Here is a 24629-nt window from a genome sequence, read left to right on the forward strand (position 1 = left end):
AGACAGATAAAAATACGTCAGAAATGACAAGCTACAAATGAGAGAGACATGGAAATACAGATGCCCAGAGTGAAAATATATGTAAAACCTGCAGTAAGACATTTTCAGCCTATGATATTTTAGGCTATCTCTAACAACTTTAAAAAATAGGTGACAATAGGTCACAATGACAGGTATAAATTAAGGATTTAAATCTTTAGTGTTTGCCATGCAGCCCTAATAAACTTTAGCACAAATTGCTCATCCTTATTTTGTTAGATAATAATTGCCTTGAATGAGAAAAATATTTTGACCACGATATTTTAAGAAAAATATTTTGACTATAATGTTTTAAGTTTTAAGTAGTTAACCTTTAGTTATAAATGTCAAATATGAACTTGTGTCAAGACCATAAACTTGAAACATGAATAAAGAAGAAATATATCTGAGAAATCTGATGACACTAGAAATGGACAGAGAAGAAACACAATATACATTAACAGCTACATACATGATGCTTGGCAAGTTCAATTTCAATGGCTTTAGGGTCTCCTCCAACAGGTTTCTGCTCACTTAACAAGCCCTCGGTGTGTGTCAGCCACGTCAGGAGCTCATCCAGGGCATGCTGGAACTGACCCAACGCTAATAGAGCACCCTCCAGTTTATGCTACAGAAAAAGTGGGAAGAAAATCCATTTGTAAATTTGATATTATGAATGACATGTCCATAAAATAAGGGCAAAAAATAATTGTTTCATGCTGCATAAGCCCATAAACACATCCAATGAAGCCTAATCATCATATCCTTCTGTTTTAAGTTTGACGCTCCTCGTGGTTATAAAAGAATATATGAGAATCAGAAAGAATTCTAATTTTATCTTTAATAAGTATTTTACATTAATATCTGAAATTGAAAATGTATAATTTCTTAAGAAAAGTCTTGGTATTTACCTGTCTGTTGATGATTCTCTCCTCCAGGCTATCCCATATCAATTTCAGTTCCATTAATGGGTCTTGAACAGTGTGTTTGTCACTCTCTTCTGTCACTTTCTTTAGCAAAAGCTCTGCTTGATGGTTCAGTCTTTCCATTTCTATCTGCTGTTGATAGGCCTCAGACTTAAATTGCTATTTTAAAAGAGATATACAAAGAAAATATTATTAAAAATCATTAACTCCAAACAAAAAAATCTATTGGTTATATCATTATTCTAATTCACACTACTTACTGAGGAGAGGTGACGCAAAGTTAAAATCTCACATGAGGCTTACCAATGGAAGAATTGTAAATGAAAAAATAAGGAAAATATTTTCTCTTTATTCAGTATTTTTGGATAGATAGATGTTTCTATTTATAATTTTGACATTTCATTTTATTCTCTACAATAAAAAATTAAATTTCAAGGCTGAACTTATTCCAATATCTTATATGTATTTGAAAAATGAGTTTTAAAATTATAGAAAGAAAATGAAATATATGTTGACACATATGAAAGCCAAAAAAGTCTTAAGAAACTCAAATTAGTATTTCCTGCTCTTTTACACACATCCTATATCCCTGATAATTTTATGTTTTCTGTAGCTGTACTGTATTCATTAATATTCCTATGCCTCACCCACTGCTGACATAGAATGTTATTCTCTCTCCTACTTTCTAAGTCACTGACATAGTTAATAATCTTGGCTTTGCCAACTAACAGGTTAGCAAACAGTTGCTTGTAATAGGTAACTGTCTTTTCATAAAATATTTCTTTTAATATGTAATAGTAAAAAATTCATGGCTAGCAGTCCCTTAACTTTGTTTAAAAATACATGAATAATAATTTGAAAATAATAACAAAGGTATAGTGTGCACTTGGTATGTTCAAGTTACTTTCAACCAACTTATTGAGGAAATAATTTTATCCTTAATGTAAGCTAAAGACATAGGAGTAAGACCAGTTAGTAAGACCAGGAAGACCACTGAGTTCATATGCCCTAAGTGGATGAACTAGGACCTAAACTCAGATAACCTGATTTCAGAGTGAGCACTTCTAACCAGGCTGCTGTATAAAAACCACTGAGCTATATGCAAATATCCAAAATAAATTATCCACACCCATAACTGTACATAAAGTATATCACATGTTTGCCACATGAGCAGATTAAAGTAAAAAAAGTCTCAATTTAGTGATAACGATAAAATTCTCAAAAAGAAAATTTGTTTTTAAATGAAATATTCTATGTCACACTTAGATGTGAAAATGCTACAATTTTAAAGCCAGATAATATTTCACATAAAATCTAGCAAAGTTCATTGCAAACAGTGTGATGTCTCTGTATATGGAGAGCTAAAATTGGGAGGGAAATAGCTGATCTCATTTTGATAAATGATTATTGGTATAGAGGAATTCAAAGGAATTCAAACAGTTCTGCCATTTTCACATCTGCAGATCAAGAATTACAAAAGCAAAAATTACGGAGAACAGCTATGGAAAACAACAAACATTTACAAATCAATCATTTTGGGAAACATTCTTATATCATGAATGTGTTTTTAACCTGTTAGACTAAATGAATTACTCAGAACACTCTAAAGAAAATAAAAATGTTGGGTTAATGGGTATAAAATATAGAAAGAATGAATAAGAGCTTGTATTTGCTAGCACTCCAAGGTCACTAGAGTCAAAAATAATTTTTGTACAATTTAACTAAAAGAGTATAATTGGATTATTTGTAACAAAAAGGATTAATGTTTGAGGTAATGGATACCTCCATTTTCCCTGATGTAGTTATTATATATTACATGCCTGTATCAAAATATGTCATGTAACCCATAGATATATACCCCTACTATGTACCCACGAAAATTAAAAATTAAAATTAAAAATATGTATCAGGAAAAGAAAAATGATGCTGTGGTGTATTGACAACATACTAGTGTAGTAACAACAATATACTACTGAATAAACAAGTTAAACAAGTTATAAAAATCCTTACAGTATTATCTAAATACATCTCTCTACCTACACAAACACACACACACACACATCCCCCACCCCCATGTCCCTAACATGAAGATATCAGAAAAGCTATAAATCAAATCTAAGAAAGGTAATCTCTAGGCACATAACATTTTGGGTGACTTCAAATAATTTGTTTTTCTCTTTTTTATTTGTATTTTCTGATTTTTCTATATGAACAGTTATTAATTTACTATAAAAAGAAAACTATTAATAGTATTTTCTTTCCTTTATTTAAAGAGCACTTATATATTGTTTAGTATGTGAAAGCACTATGTACATTAAACTAGCTTTATAATTAAGCTGTCATACTTACATTGGGTAAAATAAATTTATGTAAAAAATTACGTGAATCAAGAACTTAAAATTGCAAGGAAGTCTTCGATAAATTAGCCCCCATACATACCTTTAGCTCTTCAATCTGCTGCTTGACAGTTTCAAGATCTGTTCCGATTGGAGACATTGAAGCTAATTTACCACCTGCAATATCCACCCAGTCAAATACTGCCTGAAAGATACAATAGTCCATGTGTTGTTACAACAGTACATTTGAAATTGCTACAGTATTTCAAGTACTACAGAAAAATACAATCATAAATCTAAAAGATATTATGGAATGAGACTATTTTATAAAAAATTAACATGGTTCACCTAAATTAGTAAAAGCAGTAATATACCAAAATGGTTGTCCCAAATATGAAATAGATACACACAAGTTTGCAAAAGAAATTGTTTATTCAACAGATTCTTGAAATATTATGACCTTCTAAAAAAATTCATCTGAAAACATTTATAGAAATCCAATCACATAAAATTCTTCACTATGTATGCTTAAAAGGCAGCCTGTATAAATATAATGAAAGAAAAAGATTCAAATCTATTTGTTCATTCAAATAAGAAATTACTGTTTAGAACTTAAGCAAAATATTTGACTCAAACCCTTAAATCTTATTTAGATTAGCATTAAAATCCTGCACATATAAATTATTAGTATTAAGATCATTATTCTGAATTATAACAGGTTTTAGACTCTCCTGTTTTTCTTATTTATTTAGGTAATAAAAATAGTCTAAAAAGGTTCAAGTCACTTTTTTTTAGGTAATGAATACAAAATAAAAGCATTTTGCCATTACCCTGTCACCCAAACTGGAGTGCAGTGGCACAATCAAATAGCTCACTGTAACCTCAAACTCCTGTGCTCAAGCAATCCTCCTACGTCAGTCTTCCAAATAGCTCAGACTATAGGCACGTGCCACCACGGCTGGCTAATTAAAAAAAAAAAAAATTGTAGCTGGGGTACTTCAGCTCTTGTTTTGACAGGACCTTGCTATCTTTCCCAGGCTGGTCTTGAATTCCTGGCCTCAAGTGATCCTCCCACCACAGCCTCCCAAAGCACTGGGATATTTTGCATTTTAATGAAGTTTCCAAACCATATAGGAGGGCGATAAATCTTGGATTTTTAAATTATCATTAGCCAACCCTGACTAAGTACTTAAGCAACAACCCGGGAAATAAAACATATTTTACTTTACAATCAAATCTTGAAAATTAGCTTCCAAAGCTTTGACATCTAGCTACAGCTAGCTGCGCTGTAGCTACTTAATAAATCAATCTGCCCTTTGCTAGCACAGGTGATGCTACTAATACATGATCGACAGGACTTACGACGGGCCTTGTTTTTCTGGTAGTGATAATGAGACTGTACAAGCCATGGTGGCTCGCCCGTGACCTCCTAAATGGTTGCATGTGGTGGCATTGCCACCTCTAGCCATGGAAGAGATCACAACTCAATGATTTAACAATGACCTAGCCTCACAGACAGGCTGGAACCCGAATTAGTTACTTGTCATTGATACCTAACAGTAAATTATCACTTAGGTTACAAAAGAAAAAAAAAAAAAAAAAAAAAAAGAGGGAGGGAGAATTAAAATAAAGTGTTATGTTATTTGTAGTAAAATTTCTCATATATTTCCAAAGTTCAAAAAACTTCTCAGCTGGCATAAAGCCTAGCTGTGACATTTATTTTTACAAATATAGAAATGGAATGGCATAATGAAAAAGGAAAAGATGTTCTCATCTGGGCTTTAAAAATAATATTCACTTAGTGTTATGGAAATACTTAAGCTTTTTCCATATGGTAAGAAGGATGAAAGATTAAACTCCTGCCAGCCTGTTAGGAAATGGAGCAAGGTTAAGGGAGGTAGGGAGAGAAATATACTCGAGTTGGCCTCAACTGACAGGAGAATTTTTAATATTAAAAAAAAAACCTTATAAATGGTTAATGAACTGAATGAAAACCCTTAAGTGAAAAACAACTATTAAAACAAATTATATACATGGAAAAGAAGAAAACAGTTTTTACACACCAGATTATGACCTAACAGAAATCTATTTTTGTACATGGAGAACATTGGCTTCAAATCAAATTTCTTTACTTCTGACTTTAGTTAAACTTGGTGATATTTTTAGATAGTGTTTACTCCTTTCATCTTATTCCACTCAGAACAGAATTCAGATTTAGTTCCATTTCACTGTCTGGTGCTGAGCCATTTATAAAAAATACTGTGTGGGAACATTTACTTTCACTTAAAAAAATCAAAATATTTCTTTTCAAAGTAAATTTCACTGAATGTGTATACAGAAATGTGTTTAGATGTGTATATAAATCTACACATATCCAAAAGGTCAGAAATATCTTCTAAAAGACAAAACATGAACTGAGATACACAGGCAACTGCAGGAATAATTTGCCCATAATTGCATATGCACTGGCAGGTCTTGAGGTGGTGCCAATATGCACACATCAATTATTATGATTCCTCCTTCCAGCTAAGACCAGCACATACACTGTAATCCCCTTACCTGCAGTCCATCCTGGTACTGAACGGCAGCCTGCATTGCCTCCTCAAGTTTGTCAATCCGGTCTTTCCAAGCTTTATTTAGAGAATCCCATGCTGAATTTAACTACAAGATGTATGTTAGAACTCTTTTAGTGCCATATTTTAAATTTTCAACTACTTTTAACAAAATATTTTAGTTAACTAAAAACTTTTTAAAAGCCATTCTCATAAATAAGCCAGTTGTACCTCATCTATACTCTTCTTGACAATGGGTTTATCAGGCTCCCCACATGCCGCAATGAGTTCAGAACCCAGGTTAATAACTATATCCAGCTCCTCCTGTAGTCCATCTATTTCTTCCCTTATGGCCTAGAATAAGAAAATGACAGCCTTTGAATTTTAAGCAAAACCACATCAAAACTTTAAAAAGTACACAACAATATCAATGGTAGTTATTTCTAGAAGGTGGCATTCTAATCATTTTTCTTTCTTTCTTTCTGTTTTCTAAGTTTCTGCAATAAATTTTTTCAATAAAAAATATTTTAAAAGAAAAACAGCACCCTTTTAGTAACAAATGCCAAATGTTTATTATAAAGATAATATTTAAGAAATGATAAATAAGAAATACCTTAACAAATACCAAAACAATTTTTTTAAAATATCAACAATACTGCAAGGCTTAGAAAGACATTTTGGTTTCCAAACAATATACATTAAAATAGACAAGTAAAATATGAATTCAAAAACTATACAAATTAATGTATCTGTTAGTAGATACAGAATAATCTAGTTATGGATTTACATTTTATGTCATTACCCTAGGTAGGACCAGGTAGGACCTGTAAGGTACAAAAATATCACAACAGAAAGGCAGTATCCTACTTTTGCTTTCATCTTCTTGGTTAAATATATTCATTCATTCAACAAACACTGAATAACCATAAACCAAGCCCTAAACCAGGCACTGGGGATACAAAGAAAAACAGATATGGCTATTCCCCTCAAGGGAATACCAGGAAAGGCAGAGGCATAAGCAACAGTAAATCATACTGTGTGCAGAGTCCTTTGCATGAAGAAAGCCTTATGGGAACACAGGTGCACTAACTCTGCTAAGTATACAAGAAAAGGTTTTATATGGGGGTAATAATCCAACTGAACCTTGAGTGGGCTTTGCCAGAAGAGTGGCAGGAAGGACATTCTAGAGTGAGGAAATAAGATGTGCAAAGGCACTGACACTAGAAAGAGCAAAACAGTTTGTTTTGGGAAACGTCCTTTCTAATCAGTAGCAGGGAGGGAGCTCGGTAAAGGAGCAAGAGAAAAACATAATTTTGGAAACATAGGCACGAGCTAGGCTGGGATGCAAAAAGCTGCATGCCCTGCTCTAGGGAGTTTGAGCTTTATCCAGAAGGCAGGGGATGCCTCTGAGTGGGTTTAGGTAGCAACAGAGTAAGAGAAGATCTAGAGGGAAGACTGGCGGCAAGGTGGGAGGCCTAGCAAGGAAAGACAGTCTGCACTTTGGATTACTGTGGAAGCTAAAAAGAAAAAGAGAGATAATGAGGCCCTGAAATAAGGCAAGAACAGTGAGGATAAAGAGAAATTTTTTGTTGTTGTTGTTTTGTGGGTTTTCTTGGTTTGTTTTCTGAGACAGGGTCTCACTCTGTTGCTCAGGCTAGAGTACAGTGGCACAATCTTGGCTCACTGCAACCTCCACCTCCCAGGTTCAAGTGATTCTCATGCTTCACCCTCCAAGTAGCTGGTACTACAGGTGTGCACCACCATGCTTGACTAATTTTTGTACTTGTAGTAGAGACAGGGTTTCGTCATGTTGGCCAAGCTGGTCTCGAACTCCTGGCCTCAAGTGATCCTCCCACCTTGGCCTCCCAAAGTTCTGGGATTACAGGCATGAGACACCATGCATGGCCTGAGAAGTCGTTTTAAACATACAATCTCAAAGCGAAATTTGTGGGTGTACTGTATCTCCTACTGGATCATTGTACATTCCATTTTCAGAACCAAATATAAATGTTAACAGAGTAACGCCTAATATTTACCCAAGGAATCTGGATTTCATCATGCCACAACTTATTTTTCTAACTTTAAATGAGATTTTCTGCTTACCTCTGCTGCTTCTTGCTGTTGTTTTACTACTGAAGGATCAATTCCAGGATCTTCCAGGTCCCGGATGAAATCTTGAGTATCTTTAATGGTAACTACCAATGACATGTGATCACACCAGAACTTTTCTGCTAGCTCCATCACATCCAGTAGTTTGGCTTCCCTTTCTTCCACCAGTGTGTGTATGTTCTCCCAAATGAAAACCATTTGGTCAAGTTTATCCTGAACAGCTATGAAGCAAAACAATATCCACAAGGCGATTGGTTAGCCCCATGGAACCAACAAAGCAGAATGTTACAGTTCACACAGAAAGTAGTGATCCAGTTTGCTAAATATCTAAAACTGGACCAAGTTTTGAATGATCCCAGTCCAGTGGGTATCAGTAGGTCCAAGAGTCTATGCCAAATAACACAGTATCTCTGGGTCTCCTACTCTTACCAAACCAAGGTTCTTCCTGACAAAAGTGAGCTCAGAGTAGAACCAAATTTATCAAGTTTCAAGTTCATTAAGGCTGTCCTTAATCCCAAAGGGAGTGAAATAATCACCTAGGTACACTTTTATGCTCTCCAAATCAATAGTAAAATGTCTGTTCAGTCCCAGGAATGTAACAATGTATGGTATGTATTTTGAGCTTGCTTCTAGAGTACTTTCATTGTGAATTTCCACTACACACATGCTCTCCCTTTTGACCCTCAGCTCATATCTCAAAGATGGCTGGCTGTGGTAGTGGTTCTCATTTTGGTGGCTATGTGACGCAGGATGCATGCTATGTAAGGTAGTAAAGTCAGTAATGAGGAAAAAAACCCAGATATGGCCTTATTAGCAATACACTTTAACCTACTGATTTAAAAGGCCTGAGAACACATGGTCTTTGAACATATGGTATTTATACATGGTCTATGTATACTGGCATGCTTTGTAGTCAACTGATTAATTTCACAAACACAGGAAAACATTAACAAGGGATTTGCATACACAGCCCTTCAACCCTAAACACATCACATTTGTAATACCTTTTTTAAAAAGCAGCATTTTGTTATCCAATTGGATGTTGAGTAAACAGCATAGACATTTAGAATGCTTTAAAAATAAAGTTTGTTTCCCTATTCCAAAAGTATTACCTTTGGCAGATATGTCTTTATCAGTCCCCCCAGATCTAGCGATCATTTCCTCTCCCCTCTGTTTAAGAGTTTCATACAATGGCTGTAGCTTTTCCATGTCTACTGACACATTCTTATTTTCACTGATCTGTTCCTTGATCTTCTCGACCTCTGCAGAGATAGACGGCGGCTGCCTCAGACGTTCCACAATGCGTTCCAGGCTCTCAAGAATCTGATCTATCTTGTCATGGAACTAGGGGCAAAACAAAGAGATCTTTTATGGAAAAAAGATCTGTAATACCAAGTGTGAAATTTAAATGAAGAAACATTTTTTACAATTTAGTGGCAAAATTAAGAATAAATCTTAGCCTCTTTATCAACAGACCCATTCAAAAGTTACATCCACCTGGTACGTGAAGACATGCCTAAAATCATGACGTATATGCACCTCTGTGTCACATGACCTATGTACAATAGACTTAGTTTCTTGTGAATAGTTGAGTGTATACATTAAGGAATGGTATATGTTAATATGCAATTGGACCAGGATGACATGGCAGCAGCATCTCTTTACCTGTTGCTTCATCCTGTTATCATAATTCAAATTAATTTTAAAAATCAAGTGCAATAAGCTGAGTATTTGTCTATTACAATGGATTGTTTCCTTCATTTTTAATGAACTATTTTGGCATCCTGAAAAGTTATATTATTTAATGTGAAATTCATGGAAAGTTTTGATTAGATTCCAGGGAATTCTTAAGTTACGCATTTCCTGAACTGAAAAATGTTAAAAAAAATTTTAACAATAAACCTCCCCAATGTTTTAACTTCTGATATAACAGAAGTTACAAGTTTCAGAAGTTTTTATTTACTTCATGGTTAAACACATAATCAGACACATGAGAGAATTTAAAATTTTTATTTTCAACCATAGACAATTAAAGCTATAAAAACTTGTTCATTCGTATCTATGAATGAACTTTGTTCTATACTATCTCAAAGTTAAGGAATAATCACACAGGACTGTGACATTGGCCTACTCTAACGTGCCATATCTAATAATAAAACCCAAATCTTGAAAATGGAAAATCTTTGGGTATTTCAAAATTCAACTTCTTGAAAAAGATATTTTCAGAAAAGAAAAAACCATCAATATCCAACTTTATATTCTTTTTCTTTTCATTTAGCCTATCATTCTTTCTTCTCACTGCCTTCTTGAGAGTATTTTATTAATAATTATAACACTTTCCTTTATCTCTCCCAATGGCAAATATTGCATTCTATTCAGGATGGACACTGAATTAAATATTTGGACAATGACGACAACTGCATGTTTCTTAAGTCATTGAAAATTATTTTTATTATATCTATAAGCAGGCAGAGAAAAATGAGATAAAGGCTGGATGCAAGCAAACATCACCTCTGAGGGACACAGACATCAATACTCAGAGTTAATGTAGTGAAATAATTTTAGTTAAAATTTAATCAGAAGATCCAGGAAAATGTCTTTCTGTGCTCTGTTGTCTGCAAGAACCCAATTCTATTTCTAGTGTAAACAATTACCTGAGTTGATTGAGAAATGGCTTCATCCAGTGCCACAGCTCGCTTTTTGACATCTTCTTTAATTTGACTGTAGAGGGTGTCGGCTGCCACATACTTCTCTTGGATAGAAAAGCCTTCCCCAGGGCTCAATTCCAGTAACTGTGGCCCAGTTTTGTTCATCTTATCTATATGAGGCTTGTGTTCAGCTATTAACTCTCGCAGTTGCTATAACAAACCAAACAGCTTTTGAGTATCTCAGGGTCACACCTCCATATTACAGCTGTCTACACCTGCAATGCATCCAGCTGGCAAGAAACTCCAAACAAACCCCTCCCCATCACAAGGCATTTAACACATGATGGCTCATACAGCTCTTTGCCAGGAAGAGAGGGCCCTGACACAAAGATTAAACAACAGTCTGGTCACACCAAAGCCCCTTTAGGGTACAAAGTTGCTAGTTCAGTGAAATAATGAATCCCAGTTTATTATGCATCTCATACCAAGAACAGCACATTTTGACAAGAGCATTAGCCAAGGGTCATATTATATAAAAGTATTCTGAACTCACTATGTCCCCAACCTACAGACACCAAGTCATATCTCATGGTGTTCCTTTCTGCACACTCATGATATACACAAAAATAATAGAAAAAGAGAGAGAGAGAGACAAGATGGGGGGAAGGAGGGAGAAGAGAGGGAAGAAAAAAGAATAGAAAGAAGCTCAATAGAAGTTAGATGCAATGCTGAGACAAAAACCTCAAGATAAGGAATGCTAGGGTGATGTAAGCCCACAAGCCATTGCATTTATATATATGGGCTGATAGAAAATGAATGAACATGTATTACACTTTATATTTATGTATGAATCTATTCTACATATGTATGATATATAGATATACATATAAATGAATCTCTATTCATTATTTTAAAATATAAAAGGCTGCAAGGGCAATCTATCAATACACAGCTATATACTGAGCATTGTAAGGTCTATTTAAGGAAAAATGCATGCCATATGAATGTGTTGCACAATTTTGTTAGCTAATCAAGAAATACAATGATATTTATACTAGTGGGTGGGTGTAGAATTCAAGTGGAGCCCCATTCCCTTTAATAGAGAAGATGTGTTGGAAGCCTGAACACAGAATATCTATACTTCATGGATCCCATGGATTTCAATGAGCAGTTTTTCATGGGTCAAAGCCAAAGCCACCCCTGCCTGCAGGTTTTTCTGAGGCTGGCCTCTGTGCAACATTGAGGGGGTCTTTCATTGTACTACATTATTGATTAGGTTCCCTCATCAGCAGCTCTTTGTCCTCACCAGAATGTGTATCTTCAAACTCCAGCCCCTCACAAAAGCTTCTCTGGGGAACCTTACTTTCAGGAAAGATAGTCTAGAGATAAGCTACCAGTCTCTTCCTGCAAACTTTAATTTCTATCAGTCACCAGGAAAAATTACCAGGATGGCCACATACCTAGATTTTTATTGAAAGTGTCTACTAAAATCAATTTTGACCATTATTTTGAGAACTTGTTGAGGAATTACATCATTAACTATCACCAATGTAATAAAATATTTTGAAGGTTTTCAGAACACTGCCTCAAAATAGTTTTAGAAAGGGCTAAATAAAGATAAATGTGATTTTAAAAGAAGGAAGAGTCTAATGTAGCATGCTGCACATAAGAATGTGGGAGGGCATATTTGCAATCTAGCTCCTGGGTGTCCCAGGCCAAAGTTTTCTTATGTTTTATTTTGCATAATTAGATATCTTCATGCTACTTTACCGAATGGAGGTGGTGATAGTATATCAGCTATAGATAATCTCATGGAAAAGGAAAACTGAAGATGTTACATACGTTCTCCTGTCAATGTTCTTTCATGAATGCTTGGAAAACAAGCTTTCACTCAAGAGTTATCAAGAGACTCTCAAATATTTCTTGAGTTCCTTTGAGTTTAGGTAGATCTCACCTGTATAGCACCACTATAAGGCAACTTGGCTTGGCAAGTAGTGACAGGAGTTGTCTTTTTTTTTTTTTTTTAAGAGACAGTTTCACTCTTGTTGTCCACACTGGAGTGCCATGGCGCGATTTTGGCTCACCACAACCTCCGCCTCCAGGGTTCAAGCAATTCTCCTGCCTCAGCATCCCAAGTAGCTGGGATTATAGGCATATGCCACCACAACTGGCTAATTTTGTATTTTTAGTAGAGATGGGGTTTCTCCATGTTGGTCAGGCTGGTCTCGAATTCCTGACCTCAGGTGATCCGCCTGCCTCGGCCTCCCAAAGTGCTGGGATTACAGGCATGAGCCACCACATCCGGCTAATTTTGTATTTTTAGTAGAGACGGGGTTTCTCCATGTTGGTCAGGCTGGTCTCGAACTCCCGACCTCAAGTGATCCACCCGCCTCGGCCTCCCAAAGTGCAGGGACTATAGGCGTGAACCACTGCGCCTGGCTGAGGAGCCCTTTTTAAAACTTTTTTTTTTTTTTTTTTTGAGATGGAGTTTCGCTCTGTCGCCCAGGCTGAAGTGCAGTGGCGCGATCTCGGCTCACTGCAAGCTGGGCCTCCCAGGTTCACGCCATTCTCCTGTCTCAGCCTCCTGAATATCTGGGACTACAGGCGCCCGCCACCACGCCTGGCTAATTTTTTGTGTTTTTAGTAGAGACAGGGTTTCACCGTGTTAGCCAGGACGGTCTCGATCTCCTGACCTCGTGATCCGTCCGTCTCGGCTTCCCAAAGTGCTGGGATTACAGGCCGGACTTTTAAACCATTCTGAAACTGTTCCATGACAGGCAAGAGAACACCTACTGGCCATCTACTCAGGTATGTGCGTGCATCAGAAAAGGGCCCAAAAGGAGATGCCTTTTGCCTTATATGTGACAAAATGATTCTTGGCAACATGCTGTCATAGGAGTCCAGTCATGCTGGAGCTATCCGGTGTGACTTTCAGATATCTATCATGTGGTAACATGGCCCTTGGAGCCATTTTTCATTCCTGGCTAGAATGAACTAGATTTCCCCCCAAAATACATGGAGAGGATACTGTAGAGCTGGAGAAGAAATGCCATCCTAGGAGGCTACAAATATTCTGAAACACCAAAGCTTTTAGTTTAAACCATTTGAAAACGTGGCTACAAAGCTTTCTACCTCCCTTTTTACAGACAATCACAAATTTGTTTTGAGAGCTTAAAGATTATGCAAAAAGGCAAAAAACTCAATTTTTAAAATTTCAGCTCAATAACGAACCTTTCCATACTATTTGATGCTATGCTAAAAACGTGGCTATTCAAATCACCTCAGCATAGAAATCCATGAAAAATTTTTTATTTAAAATAATTCAGTGAGTAGACACCAGATTTCTGCCACAAATAAACCTTTATACAAAAATTGAATTCTACATACTTGTCTTTCTCCTGCTGAATCATTTAGATAAAACTCCATAAGATTTCCATTCTATATAAAATAAAGTTAAAGTGTGGTCTCTAAAATTCTCTTTTAAATAAATACTCCAGTATAGTCTTCAATGACAATTCATTAAAAAGGTAAACAAACAAGATTAACAAGTATGTCACATATTCCAAACAATGATGTAATAAACCCTGAATTGAACTTTTCCCTTCCTTTCTCTCTCTCCCTTTCTCTCTCCCTCCTTCTCTCTTGGGCACAAGTGTACACACACACACACTCGTGCATATACACACATACATGCACACCACGGTTAGTCTCAGAGTACATTCTGTACAGATCTGGAAGAGCAACTAGGTTCACAAGTCCATAAATAGCAAGAAATCTAGTTTTCTTTCTGACAGTCTTGAATGCGCTCTCACACAAACTCTTACAAAATTTTAAGCCATGTTAACAATTAAGTGACTGCTGAGAAGAGGGCTTCATGTGCCATTTCATACATGTTAAAAATGTGACGTAACTGTCGTTGTAAATGTGCTCCTCCTACTTTACCCATTTACAGTTACAGGAACAAGAACTTCAAAGGAGTTCCATGTACATAAGGTGAACAAAATAATCTGTCTTTACACTTCAGCATTTTTCCTTTTCATAGCTTTCACAATATTGCTATTTTGACACATTCATTATATTACACATTTTCTCCAAGCTCAATGGCTTTGTCTGTATAATCGTTCTCCCATATATTTCCACTCTGCATTTACATTCTAAATGTATAAATTTAAAACAATTCAATGTGTGTAAATTGAAAGCACTTCAAAAGCTTATTTCTATAACATTTTTAAATGGGAATTTTTTTCTATCTAGATGATTTATACTGCATATTTTATACAAGTTGTGATGTAATTAATGACATATACAATAAGTCTATCCACATGAGTCTTCTCACTATAACCCTGTATAAGAAGCAATTATGAGGTAAGCAAATTACACAGACCAGAACACAATATTCTAAAATGCCTTAATCATGTAAATGTTTAACAGCACTAAAAACCACCATAAAAATCATGATTCTCTTAATGGGGAATACAATATTCTCTTTCACACCAGGCTTACCCGATGTTCTTCCTGCTGCTGCCTTAGAGTTTCATATTCAAGGGCAGGGGCGGGAAGCTGAGAGATGATTGATTGTGTTTCTGTCAGCCATGGCCAAAGTTCTTCATATGTTTCCCAGAATTGGTTAACCAGGGACTGTGCCCGTTCCAGCTGCAGATACCTTTCTGAATTAATCTGGCAGATGGTATCATAGTTCTTCAGTACTTTGTCCAGTTTTTTCTAGAAAATAAAAGGATGAAATGTTTTACTGGTCAGGCCAACAAGCACACACACTCCAGAGTGCTCTGTCCAGCACACTACACCTGGACAGAGTGGGCATTCGACAAATGTATATTAAATGAATACATCAGTAAAAGCTATTCAGATTTTAATGGTTTATATGTACAAAAGTTCACTTTAAATTAAAGTGCCTCAAGTTTTTATGAGTAAGACACTGAGATTTCCAAAAACAATAAGCAAAATTCTCCAGTCATTCTTACAACGGCTTCAAGACTAGAAAACAAGTCTCATATGATTCTGGCAACATTTATTTTGCAGAAAAAAAATTAAGACTACCTTTTGCAAATGAAATTGCAAAAATTTTTAGTTAACAAAGTTAATTTTTGACATATACACATATATGTGTGTATATATATACACACATATGTGTGTGTGTGTGTATACATATGTGTGTGTAGAGAAAGAGAAAGAGAAAGAGACATGGAAAGAGAGGAATCAAGACAGAACATTGTGCCATTGTGCTATACACTGATTTAACGGGGTAGTCACAGTGATCTAGATTATGGGATAAATTATAGCAAAAACTAATAGCAGAAGATAAAGCACAATCATAACCCAAAAAACCACTGAATAACAAAGAAACTATTTCAAGACAATCTGCATTTTTCACATCAGAGTCTTTACAAAAATAATAAAGATTCAATTATAAACAAGCAAATTGTTATTGTAAAGTATAAATAAATATAAGAGTGTATATTATTACACTGTGCATTCTATTATTTTGTGTATGGTCTACCTTAAAAGCAATGCATACTCTTTAAAATGTGATTTTAGGCATAGAGATTCCTATATTTTTTTGCCATGGGATATCCTTCCTACCAGAAGCATGAATATACATCAATTTCTTTAGGCTGCTTAGATGTTTGAATATGAATTGAACATTTTTATTTGTAGCTGGTTTTCTGCCAATTTAAAGGATAATTAAAACTACACAAACTGAATGCTTCCTTAATTACTCAGCTCATATTTTCCCTAATAGTTTACTGTAACTTTATATAAAATGGATTTCAGCATTAGAGAGAGCCACATATTTTGGTTTTTATTAAGAGGCCCAAATGTCTCTGAAGCATATAAACAATAGTTGATACATATAAAAACAATAATTTATACTGATAATAATGGCAATAATACAGCTAACATTAACTAAATGCTTAATGTGTGCCAGTTAACCAAGGTCTCAAACCTTAATAGCTTTTGTGCCTATTCAAAAAGATTGTCCTCATAGTGATTCTCTTAAGAAATATTCCTTTTACTGTTATTCTATAAACTTGAAAAATGCCTTATTTAAACTAATTATTTTTGCTGCTTAAATGGCAGCTGTGGATAACGGAAAAGTGTTTTTCTAGGACTGAAAGCTCAACACCTGCTGTTTTTTCAAGTGTCCCACTACCAGTCCACAGACAAGATTATACCTTCATTGATTGCTTTTCCTCTTCACTGCATGCGGTCATGATTTTATGCCCAGATTTAACAAGTTCATCAATAATATCCTTGTGTCTCAAAATCTCCATGGTGAATGTCTGTGATTTACCAAAATAAAGACAAAAAAATAAAACAAGAAATTGTATGACTAAAATGAAAACAATTAGGCGAGTAGTTAAAAATACCACGTTACACTAGAGGGGTCCTAAAAAGTAAATCATACAAGCACATTTTATAGACTTGGAGCACACCAGCAAATAATTTATATGGCAATTGGAAATGTATTTCTTCACCTTTTGAACTTGAAGCTGAGCAGAAGTCTGGTCTTGCTCAAGCCTGATGTCACCCAGAGACATCAATTTTTTCTCTGTCTCAGTAATCCAGGATAACTCAGCATCAGCTGCTTGGTCAAACTAAACAAAAGATAAATAATTAGGTCAGCACGTTCCTGTTCCTGGTGCCAGAAAATACCTACCTACCGTTCTTTGAAATATCCTTATTACACAAGTGGAAAATCTGAGCTTGTCTCCTCATGGCATCCTAAAATAATTCATGATAATGACCACATTTTAAAGAAAAGAGAACTTTCCACAGAGTAATTAAACACAAGCTTTTAAAACATGTTGGATTTATAGCACTGTATTAATGATTTTAGGACAGCTAGCACTGTTGCCTTCTTTTCAGGCAGTCTTAATAATTTGCACCTTAGGAGTACTGTCCAAATGTAACAGCTATGAAAGCCAACAGCCAGGTACCATCTTTTCATCATTTCACCCATCACTTCAACTTCTATGACATGCACCTAACATTCTGCTATCAAAGTACATGGTTCCTAGCAAAAAGAATAGAATATTCCCATTTATTTATTATACTATTAGGTTTATAAATATGTGTAATATACATCTCTAGATATGCAGAGTGTACCCCTAAATGATTCATGTATAATTTTTAAGCATCTCATTTAATAATGGCAGAAAACATTTTTAAGAGCATTCTTAAATATTTTAAGAAATGTTATTTTCCTGATCATAACAGTAATGTATAACAGTAATTTATAAGTACAGTACAAATTCATAAAGCAGAGAAAAACATATAGAAGAAAATTAAAACCTAGAATTAACACTGCTGGTACTGTAGTGAATTTTCTTCCACAAATCAAGAGAGAAAGATTTGTAAAAATGTCTGGGATGACACTGTATAAACAACTTTATATCCTGCTTTTTCATTTACTATGAACATTTCCCAGGTCATACTCCTTTAAATGTGATTTTCAAATAATACCATTATATTCTAGCATACCTGGATTTTCATTTAAGTTTTCTGCATTTTCGTTATCATACAAACAACCCTATAATGAAGATACTTGTACATAAATTTCTGTTGGCATTTCTAATTAGTTTCTTAGTATAGATTCCTAAAAGTGACTATCAAGTCAAAGAGCACGAACATTTTCAATGTCTTCCATTGGATAAACCCTAGTGCCTTCCAGGGCTAAGCAGTTACCATAAATGGATAAAATGGGCCTGTGACACCACAGTACCGAAAATAAATGATCACTAAAATGACCTCAGTTGGAAGAATTAATGAGGAATGAACATTTGGCTATTCAAGTCCAGTACTGCCAGATCTCCTAACTTTTCAAAGGAATCTGGAAATCCAGATGGGGTGGGAAAACAGGTAGTTGGGGAGAAAGATGGGTGGACATAAGGAACTAGATTTTTTTAAATTCACACTTTTAAAACTCTCTGCAACACTATGCCAACTCATGGGAAAATGGAGTACATTAGCTTTTCTCTGTTTCTCATGATAAGTAAACCTAAAAATCCTAGGCATTATATATAAAACATACATAAGAAGATTCCACAAAGTGGAGAGAAGAGGACAGAACTACCATGGACCTTGGGCTGCCAGGAAGGACACAGTGGTGAGTTCTCTGGGATTTTCTTTTTGCCTCACGTATCTAAGACTAAATACTGGAGAAACTGGCAACCACACAACACTAATGGGTACAAAGTCCCAAAACAAGCCTCCTCTCTCTAGCCAAAGGACCAGGAAAGGAGTAGTGCAGCAAAACAGACAACTTTAAACAATAACCACTCTATTCCAACCAAACACTACAGAAAAAATGGTTGCTCCATTCACACTCATGCCAAGAAAGGACAAATGGGGGGCCTACACTTCCACCCTTGTAATGCCGTGACAAGGTCCTCAACACTCCTGCTGGGAGATGTTAGAGAATGCCAAGTAGGGAGCCAGAAGTTTCATCCCTTCTGCCCAAAAACAAGGCCCAGACTATCGTATCAGTTGAGACCATGTGGGGAGGCTGGGCTTCCACCCCCACTAAGCAGTAACGAACTGCCCCTCCCTCCTCTCCTCTGGGGTGACATCAGAGAAGGCCTAGTGGAGAGTCAGGATCTCACCACCACTCAGTGTGTCACCATCACAGCCACCCACACTGTGGTACCAGTAGAGACCACATAGGGAGCTAGAACTCCCACTCCCACCCAGCAGAAATGACGAGCCATCTCCTAGGTGTCAACAGAGGTTGAGTTGGGAACCTAGACTTCTACCTTCACCTAGTAGAACCTCCAGCTTCTTCTCCCAGAGTGGTAACAGAGGAAGGCAGCTAAAACAGAAAGCTTAAGCTCTAACACTCATAACGTCATATAAGAGCCAGGAAAATCTCAAACTGAATTAAAGAAGATAATCAAATAGATGCCAATACCCAGATGGCAGACATGTTAGAATTATCTGACAATGATTTTAAAGCAGCCATGATAAAAATGCTTCAATGAGTACTTATGAATGTTCATAGTTGAAACAAATGAAACACTAGAAGGCTTCATCAACAACATAGAATATCTCAGCAAAGAAAAAGAATATACAGTATAAAGAAGAACCAAATGAAAATGTAGCACTGAAAAAAAACTGAAATAAAAATCTCAGTGGATGAGCTCAATGAAGGGGACAGAAGAAAGAATCAGTGAAGGAAAATAAATTACCACTTAGAAATAGAAATTGAAATTACCCACACTGAATAATAGAAAATAACTTAAAAAATAATTAGAACTGCAGGAACCTGTGGAACTACAACAAAAGTCCTAATATTCATGTTGTCAGAGTCCCAGAAGGAGAGGAGAAAGAGGTTGTGACTGAAAAAATACTTGAGCATTCTTGAAATGATAACATTATAGAAATGGAGAAAAGCTTTGTGGTTGACAGAAGTCACGGAGGATAGGATGTGATGGAATGGGTATGGCTCACAGAGCAGCATGAAGGATTCTTGTGGTGAGGGAAATATTCTGTATCTTGACTGTATCAATGTCAATATCCTGCCTGTGATATTTTACTATAAAGATGTTGCCACTGGGGAAAACTGAGTAAAGGATACAATGGGATCTCTCTGTATTGTTTCCTACAGCTGCAGGTGCATTTACAATTAACTTAAAACAAGTTTAATTTTAATAAGACATTGTATGCCTGTATCAAAATAACTTATGTACCTCATAAATATATACATCTACTATGTACTCATAAAAATTAAAAATTAAAAGAAAATATATTAAATTAAAAAAAAATTAAAAAAGAAAAACAACTCTGTGAGTAACCTCTCACCTATAAGTTCCTATTTGTGTTTTCTCTCTTCGATATTTACTGCCCAATTGCCCTTCAGGTAGAATGTGCTAACGGACACTCCCACAAGCAGTGTTTTGCTGTAACTTCATCAGCGTGGGGTATAATTTATTTTTTGATATTGAAAATTTAATATTGTCAAGCTTATAGGTAGACTTTCTGTAATTATAAGGAAACCAAGAAACCATTTAAAATAATCTATCTTAATCTAGTTCAACAGTTTCTGTGATGTTATTTAATTTTAAATGGAGTTATTCATTAGCAATTATTGATCAATATGAAAACAAAAGAAAAACATTTCATCAACTAATTCAGCAGCTTCAGATGTGGAGAAAGAATCCCCACGAAAAACAAGTGAAAGAGTCTTCTATGTGGATTCTTACTTTTCAAGGCATATACAATAAAGTTATAGGTAAAAACTGATTATGTGATTCACTTAAAGAATATAAAACAGAGAAAAACAGTCCAGGCCTTTCTACCTGAGTGCAAATACTGCAAGATATCTGAATAAAACTTAACAGTTATGAATTTTTTTCTTGTACTGGTTCCTGAAAAAACCATAAAGTGACACCCCACCCGTTTGTGTTCAGCCGGACAGTATTTAAATGAGTGCCCTCACAAAGAAAGTCACGCTGTGAAATATTAATATTAGTTTAACACTATGTCTCCCGTATTTAAAAAAAAGATACAAAAAACTTTCCAACAATAAACAGCACGGTGATACCATCTAAGGTGCCAAAAGAGGAAATCCAAACAATGTTTCTTTGATCAAGTCAAACATTTGCTCTGCTAAGAAAAAAAAAAAAAGACTTCAAGCAGATATTTCTCATCTGTCATTTGAGAAAATTTTTAAATTAAATTATCAAATATTGTTAAGCAACAAAGGGAGTAGCTACAGGATCTACATTAAGTAATTTATAGTAAGACAAGGCATTTTAGGCCTATGACTCACTCAAATGACTAATTAACATGCATTTCTAACAGACCATAAAAATGGCTCATTTTACATGTAAGCAACATGGAGAGAAACATACTAGACCAAATTTTAGTAAATTTGTTTACTACTCATATGAGTAGCAAAATTTGACTTAACATAAAATGTTGATAATCTGGGCATCCATAACTGCATTTGGGGAAATACTTTAATAGCATCAGAGGAGTCAAACCACCAACTCTAGCTACTGTAACTTCTGTTTATGGTTGAATTAGCATTTCAGGAATTTTCTAAAAGTTACTGCAAGACATTTTAAGTAGCTACGTCTAAATATGCCTGAAAAACACTCTCTAAAACAGTAACAGCCAACATCCTACTGAGCACATTGTTCGAAGTGCTTAACATGCAATATCTCCTTTAATCCTGACAGCTGTATCATGTGAGTATTACCATTAACTAACTCCATTTCCAGCTTAGAAAAATGAGGTAAAGGGAAGTTAACTAACTTACCAAAGGTTACTCAGGTAGTAAATGCTGAGTCTGAGATTCTAACGAAGGTGGTCTGACTTCTGGACTGCCAAATATCACAAAGGTCAATACATAATATGTTTTAATAGAGGTTTAAGGTTTTAATAGAGGTTTAAGGCAAAATGATAAGCAAACCTTAACCTCAAGGACATCCTTTTTACTCCCTTCCCCTGACTGGGGATCTTATCACTCTCTTTTGATTAGCATTTCCTCCCACATTGCTTCTCATTATTTGTAACACAGCCCATATTTTCCCATCCACAACACCTGGAGGGTCTAAACACATCTCATTTCCGTAGGAGATGTTTCCTTCTGGTCCTTTAAAAGAAATAAACAGGTGGTATTTTTCTCCAGGCTGATTCCTAATGACCCACTGAGTTGTTTGCATTAACTGCACCCAAACCACCAATCCAAGGGCCTTTCTAACAGGGTTATTATGGGGCCCACTTACACAAGCCAAGCAATTAGAACTGCTGAAGAATGCTTGGGATTCCCAAACCCTGTGAGATATACATATTTTAGCAACTACTGACAACTGTACATCATAAGAAGCAAAGGATGATGAATTGCTCTGAGGCTTAAAGAATCAAGGTAGTCTGAATTCAGAACCCAAGTCTGTACATTTTTCAAGCAAAAGTGCCTTTCCCCATTTCCACAAAGCTTGTAGAAAGAAAGCAACAAAGGTATGCTACTCTGTGTAGGTTTAAAATGCAGAAATACGTAGTTTATAACTCATATAATGGCATGTATTGTAAAAGGGAGGCAGTTTAGCTCAACATCATTATTTACTAAGCTGCCTTGTCCCATTCAGATTCTTCCTAAAAGTAATGAATGGACCCAATTACTTTAAAAAATAATGCCCTTTTCAGAATATCAATGCCTGCAAATCTAGAGTGAGACTTGGGAGCTTGGTGGGTGGTATCAACAAATGTACAAGTTCTTACTCATTCACCCATTACTGAGGCTTTTCAATTATTTCTCAGATAATAACAAATAGGACCTTCATACCTATATTATGAAGGTTCAATAGCATATCTTTTCAAAACTGTTATTGTGATATAGGATTAACAAGAAAATCTAACCCTGTCAAATCAAAACTTTTTAAAAACCTAAATTTATACATGGTGGTTACAAAGTATATGCTAATTAGAAGATATCTGTATGTTCCCTTCTGTTCTCCCTTCAAACTTTTAAGTCTTTTCCATGTTTTTCTTGACGTCTTCCACACTGATGTTTGAAGTCAATACATTCTGTGATTGTGGCTTCACAGTTGACAAACTGTTTATGCTTTTGTTAAATTCCAAAAAGCAGGTTTGCATAAAGGAAGTGTATCTGTATACATGCAACCTTAAAACTGGGAAAAAATATGAAGTATCTTAAGAGCTATTTCTGCTCAGAAAACAGAACACCTAGTCATTTAAAATCTAATTTAACTCTCCCTGATTTAAATGGGACAAATCATTAAATCTATAAATTTTAAAATTGTGAAGTATTATTCAAGGCACATGTTCTTACCCCATCACGTGTGGGTGTTGGTAGGCTGGGGGCAGGGGTCTGGGGAAAGAGTCACTGTTAATAAAATAAATTGCATGTGACTAAATGTGTGTCTAAAAAGATGAGCTCAGGTCATACCATGTCCACATTTCATATGGAGAAGAGACTCAGAATGGTAATTTGTTTAAACAATGTAAAACAGATAGTCCAAAATATATGGCTAATATTCAGGTCTAAAGATACGTTTTTTCCATCACTCCTTCTTATATTTCATGGATGTATTGTTGTTGGGTAAAACAGAAAACAAACATTTTTTATTAAACTGTACTCTGGTCCTAATTCCAAACATCTATAAGTAGGCAACCTTATAAAATATTTCGGTGATATATTAGCTCCTTTATAAACTTGAAATTATGAGTTTAGAAACTTATCTTTTAAGTGTGAAATCTCTGCCACACCAGGAAGACAGATACCTACTACTCTATTCCACCTACTACTCTATTCTTAGGGGTTTCCCTACACGGTAACGTTTTATGATCCTTTTAGTGTTGCATTGTCATCCTCCACAGTCTTTATAGCTGGAAATATTCTCATTACATACCTCGACTTTGTTGTAATAATGGAACCTTCAGATTATTGAAGAAGTTTAGAAAAAAATGGTTTACCACCCTTGAGGGTTTTTCTCTATATATAATTTATGAGGAGGCACAGCAGTGAGGGAGAATGAAATATGGATTAAATTTTAGTTGCTACTCTGCCACTTACTGCTCATGAGACCACAGGCAAGTCACTTCACTCCCATGCAGGCTGTGCATGTTCCTCCCAGCTCTGAATATCTGTGTGTCTATGTAGCCTAATTGAAGGTATTTTCATTGGACAGACTTGCAGGTATTTCAAAGAAATGAAGATAAAAATACACACATGAACAACCAGAAGATATTAATGGCATTAAGATGTGTAATCTATTGGTAGTAAGATTTTTACTATATACATTGTCTTTCTCTTGCAAAAGGATTTTACTACATAAATTCTTCTCTCTCAAGAGGAAGACTGGAAGGATACAGACCAAATTGCTTACATATGCTTTCTTTCATGAATTTTTCTGTATTCTTTGAGAAAATCTTGAAATTTTAAATAAGGACTGATTTTATCAGAAAAAAAAATCATTATTTTCCTAAAGGATATATATTTTGGATTCCGGAAGACTTACGCTGACTTACTTTCCCCCACACCTTTGGAAAACATAT

At 35.4% G+C, this 24629-nt stretch overlaps 1 protein-coding gene across 4 annotated transcripts in view; it reads right to left on the reverse strand.

Moving 5' to 3' along the window:
* The window catches only part of LOC112623776 (dystonin), a 485036-nt gene that overhangs the window by 42082 nt on the left and 418325 nt on the right, over positions 1-24629 (reverse strand). For all 4 annotated transcript variants that reach the window (XM_025384438.1, XM_025384439.1, XM_025384440.1 and 1 more), the window contains 11 exons: positions 17087-17206; positions 16784-16891; positions 15093-15311; positions 10596-10799; positions 9054-9285; positions 7936-8162; positions 6064-6186; positions 5840-5941; positions 3384-3485; positions 930-1103; positions 491-646 (listed from right to left, as the gene is read on the reverse strand). In XM_025384438.1, coding sequence (XP_025240223.1) covers positions 491-646; positions 930-1103; positions 3384-3485; positions 5840-5941; positions 6064-6186; positions 7936-8162; positions 9054-9285; positions 10596-10799; positions 15093-15311; positions 16784-16891; positions 17087-17206 — 1767 coding nt within the window. The remainder of the gene's footprint in view (positions 1-490; positions 647-929; positions 1104-3383; positions 3486-5839; positions 5942-6063; positions 6187-7935; positions 8163-9053; positions 9286-10595; positions 10800-15092; positions 15312-16783; positions 16892-17086; positions 17207-24629) is intronic.

The sequence above is a fragment of the Theropithecus gelada genome, chromosome 4 (genome assembly GCF_003255815.1).
Source record: "Theropithecus gelada isolate Dixy chromosome 4, Tgel_1.0, whole genome shotgun sequence".
Taxonomy (NCBI): domain Eukaryota; kingdom Metazoa; phylum Chordata; class Mammalia; order Primates; family Cercopithecidae; genus Theropithecus; species Theropithecus gelada.